The sequence below is a fragment of the Artibeus jamaicensis genome, unplaced genomic scaffold, assembly GCF_021234435.1.
Source record: "Artibeus jamaicensis isolate MK-2021 breed Jamaican fruit bat unplaced genomic scaffold, CSHL_Jam_final scaffold_1283, whole genome shotgun sequence".
Classification (NCBI taxonomy): Eukaryota; Metazoa; Chordata; class Mammalia; order Chiroptera; family Phyllostomidae; genus Artibeus; species Artibeus jamaicensis.
Genome location: NW_026522028.1, coordinates 15,686,464 through 15,705,015, shown reverse-complemented (window position 1 = coordinate 15,705,015; position 18,552 = coordinate 15,686,464). Strand labels below are relative to the sequence as shown.

General features: G+C 40.0%; 1 protein-coding gene across 1 annotated transcript in view; it reads right to left on the bottom strand.

Annotated features, from left to right (window-relative positions):
• Window positions 1–18,552, bottom strand: part of MAP3K15 (mitogen-activated protein kinase kinase kinase 15) — a 92,376-nt gene that overhangs the window by 12,269 nt on the left and 61,555 nt on the right. Inside the window, exons 12-19 of the mRNA XM_037157445.2 lie at window positions 18,499–18,548; window positions 16,441–16,536; window positions 14,823–14,907; window positions 12,901–13,034; window positions 10,551–10,678; window positions 8,116–8,246; window positions 7,796–7,901; window positions 182–339 (exon numbers count right to left, since the gene is read on the bottom strand). Of these exons, the coding sequence (XP_037013340.2) occupies window positions 182–339; window positions 7,796–7,901; window positions 8,116–8,246; window positions 10,551–10,678; window positions 12,901–13,034; window positions 14,823–14,907; window positions 16,441–16,536; window positions 18,499–18,548 (888 nt within the window). The remainder of the gene's footprint in view (window positions 1–181; window positions 340–7,795; window positions 7,902–8,115; window positions 8,247–10,550; window positions 10,679–12,900; window positions 13,035–14,822; window positions 14,908–16,440; window positions 16,537–18,498; window positions 18,549–18,552) is intronic.

Here is an 18,552-nt window from a genome sequence, read left to right as displayed (position 1 = left end):
AAAGTTATTTCTGTCTTTGTCATCTCTTGGCAGATTGCCTATGATGCACAGCACATCTGGTTGAATGCCTGTTCTACAATAAAACTGTTTCCTTTCTCTTCTATCTTTGGATTGGGAGGACATTTTGATTTTCATCACACTTCCCCAACACCAGCAACCTAAATCACCAAACATGTCTTACTTTGTACAATGCCATTTGAGGATCACCGAGCTCATGGAATGGAGGCCTGCCAGTGGCCATCTCAATGACGGTGCAGCCCAGGGACCAGATATCAGATGGGGAGCCATATCCGCGAAGTCCTTGATTGAGAATCTCAGGTGCCATGTACTGCAGAGTGCCTTTTGGAAAAAAAGAAAACACACACTGTGGGCACACTATTGTATAAAAACTAAGCAGATCATTAGTAAACAAGAGTGTGAACTTTAACTCTCATATTAATGACAGATGGGGCCTGGTCTTATTATGCATAAATAATATGGTTGCATCTTTTAACCAGAGACATGCAACATGTCTTCCTTTAATACTAATCATGTTGAGAGAGGGTCACTCAGCCCCATGAAAGATAAATGGGCCAAATTTAATAAGTACATATTAACACACACCAGATAGAGGGACACCACAATGTAAGAAACATAGTGCAGTACCTTTGGGAGCTGCCTAGTGGAGGAGGTAGACATGGTGATGATGATGGTGGTGACAATGGCAATGGTAAAATATTACAAGTACTATAACAGGTATGTACACATAGGGCTTCAAAAATATGGATAACAACTTGCTTATTCTGCCTGGTTTGAACCAGGGAAAGATATGGCTGGGTCAGTATGGGTCTCTGAGAAGTAAATGCTAAGATAGGATTAGACTTATGAGAGATTTATTGGGGAGAAGGTGTGTGGAGGGTAAAAGGGGAGGGAGCAGGATAGGCAGGGGGAGCTGTCAAACTGCAATGCAGACCTAATGCCTGGGAAAGGAGAGGATGAATGAAGAATTGAGTAGGAAGGGTTTCAGATGGCACAGCAGCTCTGAGATAGCTCTAGCCATGCCAGTGCAGAATCCCAAAGTTGCCCACTGGCAGAGTCCCATATTTGTTCTAGTACCCCCCTGGCTAGGAATAATTGGGATAAAGCATGACCTCCCGTGAACATTGTGACAAATCCAAAGGGCTAGCAGCTGAGGCTGCCAGTGAACCAGGCCCCTGCCACAAAGGTCAAAGAAATGAACAAAAGGATGGGAGGACTTCCAAGCAAGGGGAAGAGATTAAGCAAAGGCCCATGGCTGTGAAGTACAGGTGAGTCCAGGGAACCACATGTGATGCCTGACATAGGGCAGGAGTGAGAAGAACAAAGGAGGCAGTGGCCAGGGTGTAGAAATGTATTTCCAAGGCTTTGGACATTTCTCCTGTGGCTCATGAGCCACCAGAAGTTTTCACAGGGAAGGTGGTGATCAGACAGGGAGAACAGGGAGGACAACCAAGGGTTCTGGCAGTAAAATCTTTGGTTTTCCTAGAAACTAAGCCTGAGGAAAGGGGAAGGGCAGAAACAACAACAGCAGACATTATGTGCTGGCAAAGAGGTTTATACTAAGCAGCAAACTCAGAGATGACGTGGGCCAAGGTGTCATGGGCCAAGATTCACTGGTTTAAAAACCGTATGGAGATGCTGCCTGCTACATCCTCTTCTTGAAGATCAATGTCTTAGTAGCACTTTTCCTTCCTATGAGCCTTTGAGGGGGTCTAGGACAACTCTGACCAATAGAATGTTAGTAATAGTGGAAATATTCTATTCTGTGCTATTCATTATGGTAGCCACTGACCACATATAACTCTTGAACCCTTGAAACGTGGCTGGTTAGAATGAAGAAATAGATTTTAATCTATAATGGTAAAAACAGTCTTTAATTCTCACTATTTTAAAGTTAAATACAAATTGTGTTGGATCAGTGAATCTAACAGCAGCGGGGCAGAAATGACAGCTTTGGTCTCCCAGCTCTGAAAGCCTGGTGGGCAAGTGTTCAGATGGTTGCGAGGTTGGGCAAGGTGAAAAAGCCAGCATTTGTTGTGTTGTTCGGCATTCCCAGAGTCCCAGGAAGGGAACTTCCAGTGCTACAGCATCCCCTTCAGGCTCCTGCTGCTATGAAGCACCAAGGGAGAGGCCTTGGTAGGAAATGTGCCTTCTAACTAATCCCTAGTTCATTCATTAAGGAAATATTTGACACTGTGCTGTTTCTTAAGTTATTATCTCTTAGTTCTGTTCTGTGATGCTGAATCTGAGAGTCTACAAACCACATTTCTGCTTTGCCAGCTGCTCCCTATTAGACTCTGCCAGTAGGTGGCACTAGAGAGTGAGAGAGCCTGGAAGGAAGGAGGAAGAAAAGATTAGTTACTTGCTCCTCATCTGCTGACTGTTCCTTTGAGCAAAGCTTCACTTTGCAAGTTCCAGTGATAGCGCTTGGCTTCGGTTTCTAGCTTTCTTGACCATCCAAATACAGTTGTACCTCAGTACTTGTCGTTAATTCGTTTTGGAACTTGTAACAAGTGCTGAAACTTATGAGTACACGAATGATAAAGCATTTTCTTGCAGGGCAGTGTTGTGACTCATACAAATTCTAGCCTAGTCCCAAGCAAGTGCCAAGTGCTGAAACATTTTTTTCTCATCAAAATGTGATGAGTACAGGGCTTGACAAGTTCTGAAGCTGATGAGTACTGAAGTGTGACTATAATTCCAGAACCAGCTTCATCTTTCCCCCTCAGGGTTACCCTGTTCCAGCCACTCCCTCATGAGAGGTCTGAACCTTTCTGTGCACACCCCACAAAGGCCTAGGGCTGTAGACTGTTTTCTGATAACTCAGTCTCAGTAAACAGTTCTTTCTATTAAATTGTCCCTGTAAAAATACCTGGGGTGATTTCAATTTTCCTGCTTGGACCCTGACTAACACAATCACTAAAAGCTAATTCTCTTTTTTTTTTTTACTAAAAGTTAATTCTGAAAAAGAGCAAGAGACTAAACTCACCAAATTATTCAACAGTAAATAGCATAAACCAAAATGCGATGGCTTATTGACTCTGGTCAACCAAATGTCCACCTTAGTACAACTATTTCATGATTAGAGGATTAAACTGCTTAATGATAAGTTGGAAGACTTTCTTCATAGGGAATCATAGTGATTACCACTCTTTCTAAAGGCAAGGACTTAGCGATGACATCCATATTAGTTATTTATTGCTACATAATAGATTACCTCAAACTTCAGGAGCTTAAAACAACACTTAGGATCACACACAATTTCTGACTGTTGGAATCCAGGAACAGCAGGGCTGGGTGGATCTGGCCCAGGCTGTCTCATCTTAGACCACAGCAAAGATGTCAGTGGGGGCTGTAGTCATCTGAAGGTTCAATTGGAAATACAGGATCCACTTCCAAGCCCACACACTCATGTGGGGGCTGGGAAGAGCCTCCAGTTTCTTCCTAGTGTAATCCTCGATAGGGTGGCCCCAGTCATAGCTTCCCCCAGAGCAAGTGATCCAACAGAGAACAACCAAGAGAGAGGCCCCATTGCCTTTTATGACCTAGCCTCCAGGTCACACACCATCACTCTGCCTTATTTGATTCATTAAAAGTGAGTCACTAAGTCTAGCTTTCATTTAAGAGGAGGAAAGTACACAAGGCTGTGAGTACCAGGAGGTGGGAATCACTGAGGGGGCCCATCATGAAGGCTACTGGCCACAGCATCAGACTTCCAATTAGCACTCAATGGCTGACAAAGTGTCTCCATGGAGTGTTGTCCACCTGACTCTCATAATTCCGTGAAGTTAGGCCAGGGAGGCACTATCTACTGTTATGTCCATTTCACATCTAAGGAAACAGAGCGGCCAGGGGATTTGCTCAAGCTAGAACCCAGGTCTCCCTTCTCCGGATTTGCAGCTATGCACTGTGACATAGCTGATCTATGTAAAGAATCTAGGAGAAGCACAAGTGAAAAGGAAAAGCTGCCCAAATAAAAGGAGCTGATGTGAGGATTTCCAAAGTGATAATGTGACTTGTTTCCATATGATCAGAAGGTGTAGAGCAACAGTGGGAACCTGGGTGCTCCATTTTATTTACTACAGCATTCCTAGGGCAACCATCTATTCCCTATAAACAGCCCAGAGATAGAGCCATGTGACTATTTCAAACAGTCAAGGGGTTGTCCCTGGGTGGTGTGCATGCTACGTGCTGTAGCAAAGGCTGGCTTCCATCAAAAAAAAACAAGTGAAGACGCCATAGGGGGTATCTGAATAATGCAGAACTCCTGGAACATTTGCTTGCCTTAAAAATGGCTCTTTTAGAGAGGCGAAAGGGCTTCATATCCTCTGTAAGTGCACTCTCCTAACCCCAGGTGTGCCCACACACTGGTCACCTGGCCAGCCATGGCTCTCAGGTACCGACATCTATGCGGGGGGTGGAGCTCCAAAAAAGGTGACCAGAGGAACTACAGCTACTGACCCAGGGGCCTCCCACCCAGATTAAGGGGTTCAAAGAATTGAAAGAGTAGAGACTAGAGGTGGGATGTACTGAAAGTGACTTCTTCAGAGAGAACTGTGCCAGGAGGTCTACCCTCTCTCATTAAAGGAATTGGGGAAGGGCTGTCCCCAGAAGAGTGTGGGCCTATAGTGACTCAAGCAACTCAGCATAATCACACTTGAAAGGAGACCACATGTATTAGTATCTTCCATGGGCCCCTTGAAATAATGTTAAAGCCCAAAGTTTCAAAATTTAATAGTAACGAAGCACAGAAATGAGAAGTAAGGTGCATCTTCCCACAGCCCCAGGGCTAACTCAGTTGCCCTGCCCAAGGGATGGCCCTGGGAGAAAGGGGACCCACTTCCTCCTCCTGAAAGCCTTTTGTAGGCTCCTTGGGCCCCACTCAGAGCTACATATGTATGTGTCCCCTGCAGGTAAGCTGCACAGATAGCTGGCTCCCATGGGAACAAAAGCAGCTTAGAGCAACAGTGTGAGGGACCATAGGGTCTACAGATACTGCCATGCCCTCTAAAGTACATGATTTTCTAGCCACTATGCTGAACATCTAAACATGATACAGAATATTAAATGTAAACTGTCATTGAAAAGTGCAAATAAATGAATAAGAAACTAAACATTTTTTCCCTTTTTTATCTAATGGTGGCTGGAAAAGTCACAGGAAAGGACAGGTGCCCTGGGCAGGATATAAAGGGCAGTGGGAGACAAAAATAAAATGGCTGTTCTGATTACACCCTCTGAGTCCAATACATTTAACATGTGAGTTATGCCCCCAAATTTAATTCTCTCAAAGGCTCCTACTGGCTCTAATAACCTGTGACTTCTATGTGTGAAGTAGTACTTATTTCACAAATATTTCAGTTGCACTTGCTATGAATCAGGTACTCAATGCACTTCACCAATATTAACTCATTTAAACCTTCAACAAAGCTCTATGAAGTAGGTACTATGAGGTTTTACTTGTGAAGCAACTGAGGCACAGGGAGGTCAAATAACATGCCCAAGGCCACACAGCTAGCAAGTGATTGAGCATGAATCTGAACCAAGGATGTTTACAGCCATAGACCAGAACAGGGTTCCTGTCCTGAGTTCCATCCACTCCTCTGTATCGACCCAAGAGGGATGAAAATATGTCCATACAAAGGCTTGTATGTAACAGTTCACAGCTGTGTCATTCACAACAGCCCCCCAAAGTAGAAACAATCCCAGTGACTACTAACTGGTAGGTGGATAAACAGAATGTGGTTTAGCCACACAATGGAAGACTACTCAGTCAGAAAAGGAACCAAGTGCTAACATAGGCACACAGGGGAACCTCAAAAAGACTGTGGTGAAAGAAGCTCCATGCAAAGGACTAGATACGCTATACTATTCCACTTCTGTGAAATCCCCAGAGCAATTCTATGCGAACAAAGGATGGATTAGCGCTCACCTGGGGCTGGGTGAGAATTTGGATTAACTGCAAAGTGGCACAGGGGCCTTTTGGGGGATGATAGAAACATTCAAAACCTACCTTGTGATGATGGCTGCACAACTAGGAAAACTGACTAGAAACCATTGAGGTGTGCACTTCAAATGGGTGCATTTTATGGTATGTAAGTCATACCTCAATAACACTGCCAATAAACAAAAGCAAAGGGAGTTGACCCTGGCTATAAAGGCCCTTCCTCTGTTCTAGCTTGTTTACACACACATGAAAACCCTTTAGAGGAACATGTGAAGAGAGGGTTTTAGGCCAAGAAGCTGACAGAAGCCTATGACTCTCCTTCCTGATTCCAAGAGCCTCTGGCATTTGTGTGGAAAAGGCCTGCCTTGTCCACCAACAGGCTAAGATGTTTTTACAGAACTGCTCTGTTTTGTTAACAGTAATTATATGCAAGGGAATTTCTTCCCCAAAATGAAACTTCTTTATTATTCCCCAAACACTCCTGAATTATTTTGCAATGCAAAACCCATGCCTTCTCAAGCCAATTAATTGGGGAAATGTGATACGCGATAATGAATTATACACGTCTTTGTGAATTTTTTCTCCTTGGGCATGCTAATTATCAGATAAATTGTTGGGGGTTTTATGTCTTGAAATAACTTCTTGTCATATCAGAGTCCTTCTTGCTACATATTGCCAAGCTAAATGGTACCTTCCAAAGAGGAGGATATAAGTCATTTTCAAATGAGATAGTAAAAAAAATGTGCCAGTCATACATACATATGTACATACTCATATACCCATTGATACATGTAGATTTATATCAGAAACAATGAATGAAAATTCAACACACTCTTCCTTTGCCAGATTATGATGGAGTCCTTATTGTAATATTTTTCCATTTTGAGGTACATGTACCTCCCCTGGTTTACAACTGAGGAGTCATTGCTGATGCATGAAAGTTCCCTCTAGAAAGGGAATGTGTCTCTACTGTGGGCGTCCAATGGCCAACATACAACAACTCTCTTGTTGAAGAAAAGTCTTCCCAAGCTCAGGCCAAATTTGTCCACTGTATACTTTGGTGTTATAGGAACAGAGAACAGTCATCTGGCTTTTATAGCTTATTTCAGAGCTATAATCACAAGCACTGTCTCATAATTCCATCAAGCATGATCTTTGTGATCCTTTTATTATTCATTAGGGGATAATAAATCTTCATTTATTCAAAATTAGTACTTCTTTCCAAGGATGAAAGTTTTTGCTATAGTTGCTTTTAAGCAGGAGTTTAAAAAAACCATAGGTACCCTTTGAGCATCATTCTACTCATTGGTCTTGTAGATGGAAAGCTAGCTGGCAGTTTTAGACCACTTTGTCAATTCGGTCCCTCTCAACACTTAAATGATCCATCACTGACACATGGAAGAGAAACTACAATTCCTCAAACCCACTTAAGAGTACCATATTCCTGCCCTTGGAAACTTAATCCTATCAAAGCACAAGGTACCAGAATTCACTCAAATAACAGGCTATTTCTATGACAGACTAATAAAATGTCCTACTAAGTTGTCTGAGGAATACTGTTGTTCAGAATTACCCACAATTCCAAATTACATACTATTAACTTAAAAAAAATGCCACCAGTTTGCTGATTGGTTAGAAACCCTCAGAAAACCTCAAGCAGAGTCCTACACCCACCCAACCTTCGAAGGCAAAGAAGAAAATAAGGTACTCTTGTTGCCACAGTAGCTGGCTGAGTGCATCATTATGACAAAGTTCAAACAATCTGAAGTTGGGGACAACACACCTTCCACTTCAATGATCAATTCCCCACATGCCAAGCTCCGTTTTGCTTACCAGCAAAAGTGTCCATACAAGTATTCACTCCTATAAGGTGTTTAGATGTTCCAAAATCGCAGATTTTCAGTACTCCACTATAGATATTCACCAGAACATTATCACCCTTTAAAAAAGGAAGAATATCAAACATTTAAAGTCATTTCAAAAAACAAACACAAAACAAATTTGGACCTTAAGAAACAGTCACAAGTGTCTAAGAAGCCCAGACTATACTTTGGGGACTGTCATACTCAGTCCTCTCCCTTTGGTGACACTACCGCAGCTGGTGTGATCTGAGATTTACTAACAAGACCTCTTTGGCTCAGACAAGCAAGTACCTTTATGTCTCTGTGCACAACTTTGTTTTCGTGGAGATACTTAAGGCCTTCCAGGATCTGCTTGGTGTAAAACTTGATGGTGGACTCCTTTAATGGCCCCCACTTTGATTGCAAAAGAGCAGAAAGGCTTCCTGGAAATGGATACAGCAGAAAACTCATCAAGGTGATGAAGATTCAATTCTAAGAGTTCAGAGAAATATAGTCAGGTGATGTTTCTATCCTAATGTAAGCACTCATGCCAAAATCTCTATAGCTGGGCTAAATGCAACGTCTTTAACTCCCCCTCTGTTGCCTGTTTCCCAGATGTGTGAGCACCACAGCCAGAGAAGGAACTGGAAGGGAATCAGCCTGACTGGAGGTGGTGGAGGGTGAATTGGAACTCCTTTGTGGCCCTGGAAGTTCACCAGAGCCACTTTTGGGTTTAGCTCTACTCAACTGCAAAAAGTCAGAAGGAGAGTGCAGCAATGCTCTATGACCTTGGGAGGGCTGGTCCAACACTGTACATCCTGGACAAGTGTCTCAGCCATTCAGCTTGGGTCAAAGCCACATTTTACACCTCTCCCTGAGTTCAGAGATGAATAGGACCAGAGGGAGGACCACTGCAGGGTGACAGGGACCAGGATCTCTCAGTCCTCATTGTGAGAAGACCCAACGCCAGGTCATAGGGACTAAGCCGTCCTAGCAATCCCCCTACAGTTATACTATTAAACATTGAACCTTTGGGCCCAAAGTAAACCTCCACTCACTTTATTCTGGTCATCTGTTTCAAAGGTTATTGTGCAGGCTCCCAGGTATCGGCCAGTCTCGGCTTTCCCTCTTACCCAAAGATGTGGGGAACCTAGCTATGCCTTCGTTCCCCATCTGCAAAAGGTGATGCAGATATCTACTATCATCCTTAAACCTCGTGCCTGGAATATCAATTAATGTGAACAGCAACTGACATATTTTCTGCTAGACTGTGAGCAAACTGAGGGAAGAAGCAACTTTATTTCTCCTTAATGTAACCCTTGAAATCATGCCCACTGTCTGGTTCTTAATATACATAGTTAGGCTCCTCATATAATAGTAGGCTCTTAATAATTGTTGGTTGAATGAGTTGAATGAAGTTTGTACATTTGTATTGAGATCATAATTATCACTATTATTCCTTATAATTATTTTATTATTCTTATTTTTTAAATGAACACTTACTGAGTTCTCACTTTCTGCCAGGCACCATTTTAAGGGCTACACATATATTTTCACTTAATCCATTCAAAACCCCACAAAGGGGCAATAGTACTCCAGCAATTATTACTACACCAAATATTTATCTTATTTTTTATTGTTGTTCAAGTACAGTTGTCTCCATTTTCCCCCTAACCCCCCACCCCAGCAATCCCCACTTTCCACCCTTGATCCTACCCCCCTTGGTTTTGTCCATGTGTCCTTTATAGATGTTCCTGAAAACCCTTCCCCCTTAACCCCCCATTATCCCCTCCCACCTCCCCTCTGGTTACTGTCAGTTCTTAACTTCAATGTCTTTGGTTATAATTTGTTTGCTTGTTTGTTTTGTTGATTAGTTTCCACTTAAAGGTGAGATCATATGGTATTTGTCTTTCACTGCCTGGCATCTTTCACTTAGCATAATGCTCTCGGGTTCTATCCATGCTGTCGCAAAGGGTAGGAGCTCCTTCTTTCTTTCTGCTGTATAGTATTCCATCATGTAAATGTACCATAGTTTATCGATCCATTCATTTACTGATGGGCACTTAGGTTGCATCCAGCACTTAACTATCATAAATACTGCTGCTATGAACACAGGGGTGCACAGGTTCTTTTGGATTGGTGTTTCAGGGTTCTTAGGGTATAATTCCAGCAGTGGGTAGACCCAATTATAGTAATTGTTATTACTCCAATTTTACGATTCCTTTAGTCAATCAGAAAACTGAGGGCAAAGTGAGATAAAGATTTTGCCTGAGGTTACATAATTTGCATATGAAAGGGCCAATTCAAATTAGATAATCTGGCTCTGGACCCAAGGAACTCGTCTTATTCTTGCACCATACTGCTGCATTTGGGGATTTTGTAGATAAAGCACTGGTGTTCGACTTCACTGTCAACATATTGTTTTGCAATGTCCAAACCACTTTTTAAACTCCTAGACTGTGAAGGCTTCAAGACCAGAGACTGGTTTATGCATCTTTGTCTCCGGCACTCAGCCAGTGGCAGGGACTCAGTAGACCCTCAATGAATATTTGATGATTGAATTAACAAACCAGAAATAGACTGTTTACATAACAATGGAAAGTTTTCATGTAACTCCTCTGAATAGTACATGCTCTTCAACATCTGAGAGGTCTGTCATTTTTAAATGGCAGGATGGATAATGACGTGTATATTACATTTTCATCAGTGACTTTCAGAGTGTCAGACCAGACCCAGTGACTACTCACCACCAGGCACCTGCTCCATGAATATCTTAATGTAGCCATTTTCAGAAACAGAGCTCAGGTACTGAACAATATTGCGATGCTTGAGGTGCCTGTGCAGGGCTATCTCCTCATGAAGAGACCGGGTTTTCCTAGTAGGAAAAACAAACCCAGTGTCACTTATCAAATCCCTGGGGCTTAGGGTCCACATCATATGACCAGTACCTGCCCTGATGCTGGTCATCCCTTCTTTCTAGAAACCTCTCCCTTGGCTCCCATGAGCCTATTCAGTTTCTCATCTGTAAATTAGCAGTAATAACACCAGCCACATGGGGCTGGTGAGGGCCAAATTGTGTCAAATTTCTCAGGCACCCAGTGGAGTGCCTATTGAGTGGCAGGTACTCAATAAATGGCTGCTGTTGTTACTACTGTTAGTGTTTGTTAGGGCCTGAATTCTCCAACCATCCTTGACTTCTCTCACCAGTCCCCATGAAGGGTGCTGTTCTAGAAGGTTATGTCTTCCTGCTTTCTGGTCTCATTCTGCAGACTCACTCCAGACTACAGCAGAAGTCACCTAAGGCATGTTTCTGTTCTAGTCTCTGGCCTCTTTAGTCTATTCTATCCCTGGATACCATATTCCCTCTTCCTAAAATATATACCTCATCATTTCACTTCCCTTCACAAAGTCCACATAAAGAGCATATTGCTTGACATGGTACACAGGATCTTCAAACTCAGGTGAGACTACATATTTAAATTTTTTGCCTCATCTCAAGACCCTTCACTAATCTACATCCTACATTCAAGTCAAAACAATTCATTGTTCTCTGAATACACTGTGCTTATTAGCTTTGTTCCTCACTCAGCAAAGAATGTTTTGGCCTCCTTTTCCACCAAATGAACTCTTAGTCATCCCTCAAAGACTGCCTCAATATTTATTTATTTTCTCAAACTTGCCACAACTCACCCAGGAGAAGTAATTCATTCTTCTCCTATGTTCTACAAACACTTGGTGTACCCCTCTATTATGACACTTACCACTCTGGCTCCCAGGCAAGGTTTCTGCATTCCCTACCAAACTGGGAGCACCCTGGGATTAGGATAGTATCATAGTAAACTTTCAGACACCAGTGCCAGCCCAGAATCTACCACAGAGAAGGTACCTAATATTGTAAGTTCAGCCTGTAAATTTAGGAAATGGGACAAAACAGTCTCTAAGGTCCCTTCTAGCTCTAAAGCTTAGGAACAACTATCAGCAATAAAAAGCTGAAACAACTATAGCAATCAGCTGAAGGTGGTGGTACATGCCTGCAATCCTCCCCAAAAAACCAACTGCAACACCTTAGCCATTGTGAGAATAAGAGACAGAATATTGAACTATAAATTCAAGAGAGTGAATCCTACTCTTACTTCTTTGTGACCTTAATGAAGCCATTTTATCTTCCTCAACCTTAGAAGAAGTTGAATGAGTTCCTCTAAGAGTTTGCCCTATAATTTAGATATGATAACATGCAATCCCACTAAAAATAAGTCAATGGAATGAAATGAAGGTGAATGAAAGAACCAGTGAATGGTGAAGGGTCTTAGAGCTGCTAGAAATCACTTGTTAGCCATTCCTCGTAATTCACCAACCACCTTGGTGGAGGGGTCTTTGCACAAGGCCATCAGTGTCCATCACTGAAGGCAACACTGCAGATGTGGTCTGACAAGACCTATGGAGCATGCAGCTATTATTTCTTATGCTGTGGCTATTAACTATGTATGTAGATTCTCTACAAAAAAACTTCACAATCGGCACTGCAAAGCACTTGTTTAGAATTAGGGTAAATGAAGTTAAAAAGAAGTAAGCATTTAATTAGACTCTAAAAATGCTGAAGAAATTGCGTTAGTATTACTGGTGATTGTAATAAACCCAAAATCTATGGGTGATGTTGAAGGGCTAGGTATAAAAGAAGTCTATATGGCAAAAATCTAATTTTTAACCACATTTAATTTTCTGTAGTGACATAGCTGAATAAATGATAGCCATTTAAAATGGTTACAATGCAAATTAAAACACTGAGTCACATTTTAAATGTTTGCAAACAACTATGTAAAAATGTACAACTGCAGACCTAGATGATGGGTGGAAATAAGACCAGTTTTCTTTTACAATATGACTGTAATCCACCTGCTCTTAAATCAAATAGCCTCATTTCCTCAATCCATTTATAATATGCACAGAACAAACATAAATCACCCTTATTACAAGAGAACTGCAATTTTTTTATGACATATGCTTTCATCCTTAAATCATCTGCACTGTCAGTGATGGACACAGGATTAGGTTGTAGAAGTGGTAAATGAAGAAATGTGGAAGGTCTGCCCCACTTGCCTGCTCGCTCTCTCTGGGATTTCTTTGATAGCTATCCGTACTTGATTGCTCAGATCTCTTCCGGCATACACGATCCCGTATGCACCTCTCCCCAGTATAACCCGATTACCACTTGCATCGTAGTCATACTCATACTAAAGAAGGAAAAGCAGAATTTTTAAAAAAGCACACTACTTGTGGAGAAGCCCCCCGCAAAAGCCCAAACATTGTCCTGCAATTTTTAAAAACTTATGAATAATGCTATTTGAGTATCCAGCAGGTCACATTTCTTAGGTTATGTTCTTTTCATTACTTACTTACTTTAAAGAGGTAGAATTCTCAGTTACCCACATATTCATAACATGATTTTATAAAATGGAATCCAAGAAATTTAAAAATATGGCTCATATGAATTTAGTTAGCTCACCTTTTGAAGAATTCTCCCCACTTTAATGTTGCAATTTAAAAATGCTTCCTAGCATGTCAACTACCCCAAATAAGTGTTTTCCTGCATGATCTCTTATCAGCTTGTCAGTCGACAAACCTCCTTCTATAGCCCAGAAAATAATTGAAGGTCAGTAAAATTGAAATTGTCTTAATGCAAAGCACGCATGTGGGGTTGCCCCCACCTTTACATGTATAAACCTAGTGTTACACATACCACAAAAATTGACCTACAATTAGGATTGCTATTTTGTTCCTCAAAACTTATCAAAAGTTGGTGCACAGCTGCATTCTACTTATTTCTTCTCAAGGATTAAAACAAATGGGCCCTGGCTGATGTAGCTCAGTGGATTGAGCACGGGCCTGCGAACCAAGGGATCATAGTTCAATTCCCAGTCAGGGCACATGCCTGGGTTGCAGGCCTGTTCCCAGCAGGGGACCCACAAGGGGCAACCATAGACTGATGTTTGTCTCCTTCTCTTCCCCTCTAAAGATAAATAAATAAAAATCTAAAAAACAAAAACAAATGGAACTCTAGGGTGAGCAATACTTATGTAAGGCAGAAGCAGCAACAGACTCTCTGTCATTTCCTATGCTCTACTGTGTCGAGTTACAGAAGTGCACAGAACAACATGCATGCATGTCTCTTCCCATTTACTTCTAGTGGTGCTCGTGACAATTAAGTTTATTAATGCGTCCCCATCATTGTCCAATTAAAGCAGACATCCTCAGCCTGCTCCATAGAGGCTTTTTATCTTACACCTTTCTCTGCCCCACATCTGTTATCTTCAAACTACATCACTCAGTTCATTTCTACAATAAATTCTGATTCAAAGCTAGGAATTCAAGTACCTAACTCTATTATTAAAATGACCTCTTTGATATTATCCTGAAAGAGGCCTCAAGGAATTAATTTCAGTCTAACTTGAAAGTATTATAAAATTTCATTAAATTGTAATCATTGGGAAAACCTGAATTAATGGCAAATCTGAATAATTGCATAAGATTTAAATATATGTGTAATGATGGACTACAATTGTGCTATTCAAAAGAGCTTATGATATCCTACTTTCTCAAAAATGATTTTTAAACTGTTATATTTAATATATTATGTGCAAGTAGCTATAACTAAAGTCACTGTAGGCATAAGTGAAAAAGCCTGCTTCCAGTTGGTCAACTATTTCTCTTTTAATCTTACAAACATTATTAATTGGCTTAGACAAAAAACTTTTCCTGAGGTTGTGCCCGAAAGGAAATTTTAGTCTAGTCCATGACATATTTTTCTTAAACATCTTAGCTGAGAGGATCCCTAAGTAAAGTTTTTTTATAGAGAGGCATTAAAGTTAATCTCTGAAAGTCATGGATAGTGATGGTTAGCTCATTCATTGAGTATTTTTAAATATACATATAAAAATGTTCACACAAAATAGGACATTTTCTTTAAGCATCAAAAATACAATAAATAACTTTTTCCATGTTCTAGGTCTTCCATGACTCACCTCTAAGATGTTCTCAACCATCTCTCCCTCTACTTCCATTGTATTGTCCTCTGCATTTATCATCTCTTTGACCAAAGAGCAAAACCTACAACAGCAAATGTCACAAAAATGCTGCTAATTATGATCACTTTTGTTCCCTACCTTTACATTAAACTGCAATTAAATATAAACCAACCTTTTACGAGTTCAGGGAACAATCAATCCACTTATTGATTTCACATGGCACTTTAATGGTTATCTAATCTAGTTCAAATACCCATATGATACTTGGATCCCCTCTATATAGCATCCCCACCAGTTGCTGAATTGATGCTTGAACACCTCCAGGGACAAATAACTCATTACCTCACAAGGCAGCTCATTCTTTGAAAAACTCAATGAGAAATGTTTCACTTATACTGAACTAAGGTTTCCCTTAGAACCCCTTTCTACACAACAGCCCATTAGAAAAGTACGTAATTTCATTATGTCCCTATAAGTCTTTCCTCCCTTTCAATGTTTCCGCCAGGATTTGTTTGTGAGTCATTCCACTAACAGATAATTCTTCAAAGGTGTCCTTGTAATACTCTGCAAGTCTAGCCCTGTGACAAGTGTTCTAGTAATGATTTAATCAGTGCTAAGGACAATGGGACCATCATCTAAGTTGTAGACACTCCAGTTATTGGTGAGAAATAAGGTCTTACATAGGAGAGGTATGAGAAGAAAATGCACAAGGTGGCCTCATCATTCTGTTGACACAGATTAAGCTTAATTATCAAGTATTACCCATATATCTTTCTCACAAATGCTGCTAGGCCATATCAGCCACTTCCTAGTCTTGGGTAGTAGTTTATTTGCCTACAAGTGATTTGACTCTGATAAGATGACAGGGAAGAATATTGTACAAGTTAAAGAAATTTCCACAAGTCTGGCAGTTCCTCAAAAGGTTGAACAGAGTTACTATAAGACATAAGAAAACAGAAATTTAGCTCCAGGAGAAATGCAAACATGTCCACACAAAAGCTTGCACACGAATGTTCACAGTAGTATTATTTATAATAGCCAAAATGTGGAAACAACCCAAAATGCCTTTAAATGATGAACAGATAAATTAAACGTGGTCTATCCATACAATGGAATATTATTCAGTCACAAAAAGAAATGAAGTACTGATACATACTACAACACAGATAAACTTGAAAACTTTATATTAGGTGGAAAAAGCCAGTCACAAAAGATCACAAATTGTATTTTATTTATGTGAAATATCAAGAACAGGCAAATCCATAGAGATAGAAAGTAGATTAATGGTTGCCTGGGGCTAAGGTTAGAGGGAAAATGGGGAGTGACTGGTAATAGATATTAGGTTTCTTTTGGGAGTGATGAAAATATTCTAAAAATAGATTGTGGTGATGATTGCAAAACTGTAAACACACTAAAAAGATTAAATTGTATACTTTAAATGGGTGAATTGCATGGTATGCATATCATATCTTTAAAAAGCTGTAAAAATAATTTTCCATAAGTTAAAATTTCAGGAAAGGAAGTAGAGCAAATAAATATTTTCACAGCAAAGACCTTTTTTTTTAAATGATTCACCATAATTATATTGTAAATACTTGAATCAGCTATAACTCACCTACTACAGTGCTCTTTGGTGGAAAAGTAGATTTGAAAGTCATCAGAATTGCCATTGACAAAAAGAAAACAATATCGTTCATCAAAACGGGATATGCTGTAAAAATGTAAAACATAAGGATGATTCTTTTATATGTTACAATATTAATTTTAAAATTTTGAAAAAATCTAGTAACAGATTTTCTTCCATTTCACAAATTTTTAAGATTTCTTGCTTTAACAAATATCCCCCAAATTTGACTTTTATTTCTCTATGAAATTTAAATAGTAGGGACATTTATCTTGCTTATATTTGAGTTTGTATTCATTAACTGACTATATCAAGAACTTACTAAGTATTCAGTGCTAAGCAAAGCATATGGGAAGCAGAAAAGGAAATAAAATATAGTCTCTGTCTTTAAGAGTTTATAATTTTACAAAAAAAGACAGGAAAGGTATTTGTGAAATAATTGATCATAATAAAGGAATTTCTAGACTTAAAAATATCAGGACACAATATCTGTAGCTATACAAGGGAAGGAGAAATAAACATGGCATCTTAGTTCAAGAAAGGCTTTTAAATGTTACCTGGCCCATTCCTAACCAAGGTCTGGATCTGACTCTATAGCTTCTTTTTTTGGTTTTGTTTTGTTTTTTAATTTAATTATTGTTCAAGTACAGTTTTCTGTCTTAAGAGGTAATTAAGCTTGTCTCAACATATCCAGTGACAAAAAAAATCACTACACTCCATCTACTGATGGAGTTCTCTGCTGAAAAATTCTTTACACAACACACTGGGCCAAAGCCACACAATGGCCCTCATTTTGCCCTTCTAAATAATCTCTTCCTGAGATCCATAGCTCCTTTGACCACTCTTCATATATTATGAATTACATAACAAATACTGAGTTGGCACAGCTCAAGCTGTACAGGGTGATTCAAAAAGAATTAAGACTAGGTTATATATGAGTGAGTTTTGAAAAGCAAGCCATAAAGAACTACTAGTTAGTTGAACAGCAATAGGAATGTTCAACACATGTTCTTCATGTCAACATTGGTCCCAGTGTTTGATTCACCCTGGGCCCTTTGCACATTCCTGTTGATGGCTGACATAGCAGCAAGAGGTATCTCTATGAGAGGGTACAAACAGAAGGTTATTTACTATATGTTCTCATACAACTTAGTTACTAAGTAATAAATTTTTGAAAACATTCAATGTTTTTTGAATTATGTTATTTTTCTGAATAGTATTATTCAAATGCCCTACTCTGTTCTTAAGTCAGTTCTCTTCCTTTAAAGCAACATAAACATTATCCTAATTTAAACACTGATGTGTCTAGGACAGGATCATACTGTGTCTGGAGATAACAGGTAATTCACTCAGTGGCCTATGGACTCAATCAGAGAAAGGATATAGAGCAGCGGTCCAAGACCCTACTTTGATAGAAACTAGAAGAAACTGAGACCTAGAAAGGTTGAGTGACTTTTCCAAGGTTAAACAGCAAAAGAGGGATCACAAGCCATATCTACTTCAGACCTGCACCTACTCTCAGATGTGCTGGCAGGGTGAGACTCAAGAGTGTAGCCACGTGGTTTAGGCTCAAATAATCACTGCTTCTGACCCAAAGAGCGAGCATCACACCTGTCCTTAGAACACACAGCCCCACTCCTTCATTAATAACAATGTCCAGGAGACCACAGCCAAGGGTCATTACCAAGCAACTCCAAGCTTTAGTTTGGGAAGGGTTGGGGGGGGGGTCCCTGAATACTTGCACATTATTGGATCAAAGAAGAAACACTTTCTCTTTCTGCAGATAAAACTTCATTTTTTAAAAAATGCTTGAGACAACAGAATTTGGTCTGTTGCATACCAAAAAAGCTACTCTGTTATAACAAGAAGTCCTTACTAGCAATACATTATGAACGAGCTCAGATAGGGCAATGAAAGAGAAAAGTCCATTTTGGCGTCTTTTAAAAATTACAAGATTACATGTTATAAATAAGCGGAAATATTAAAGCAATAAAACATTATCATTATCTATATTTTAAAAAATAATTACATTTTCCTTTATGATCTTACCTTATTCCTTTAATGGAAGTGGCTGTGAAATTCCATTTAAGAGTTTGCTGCTGC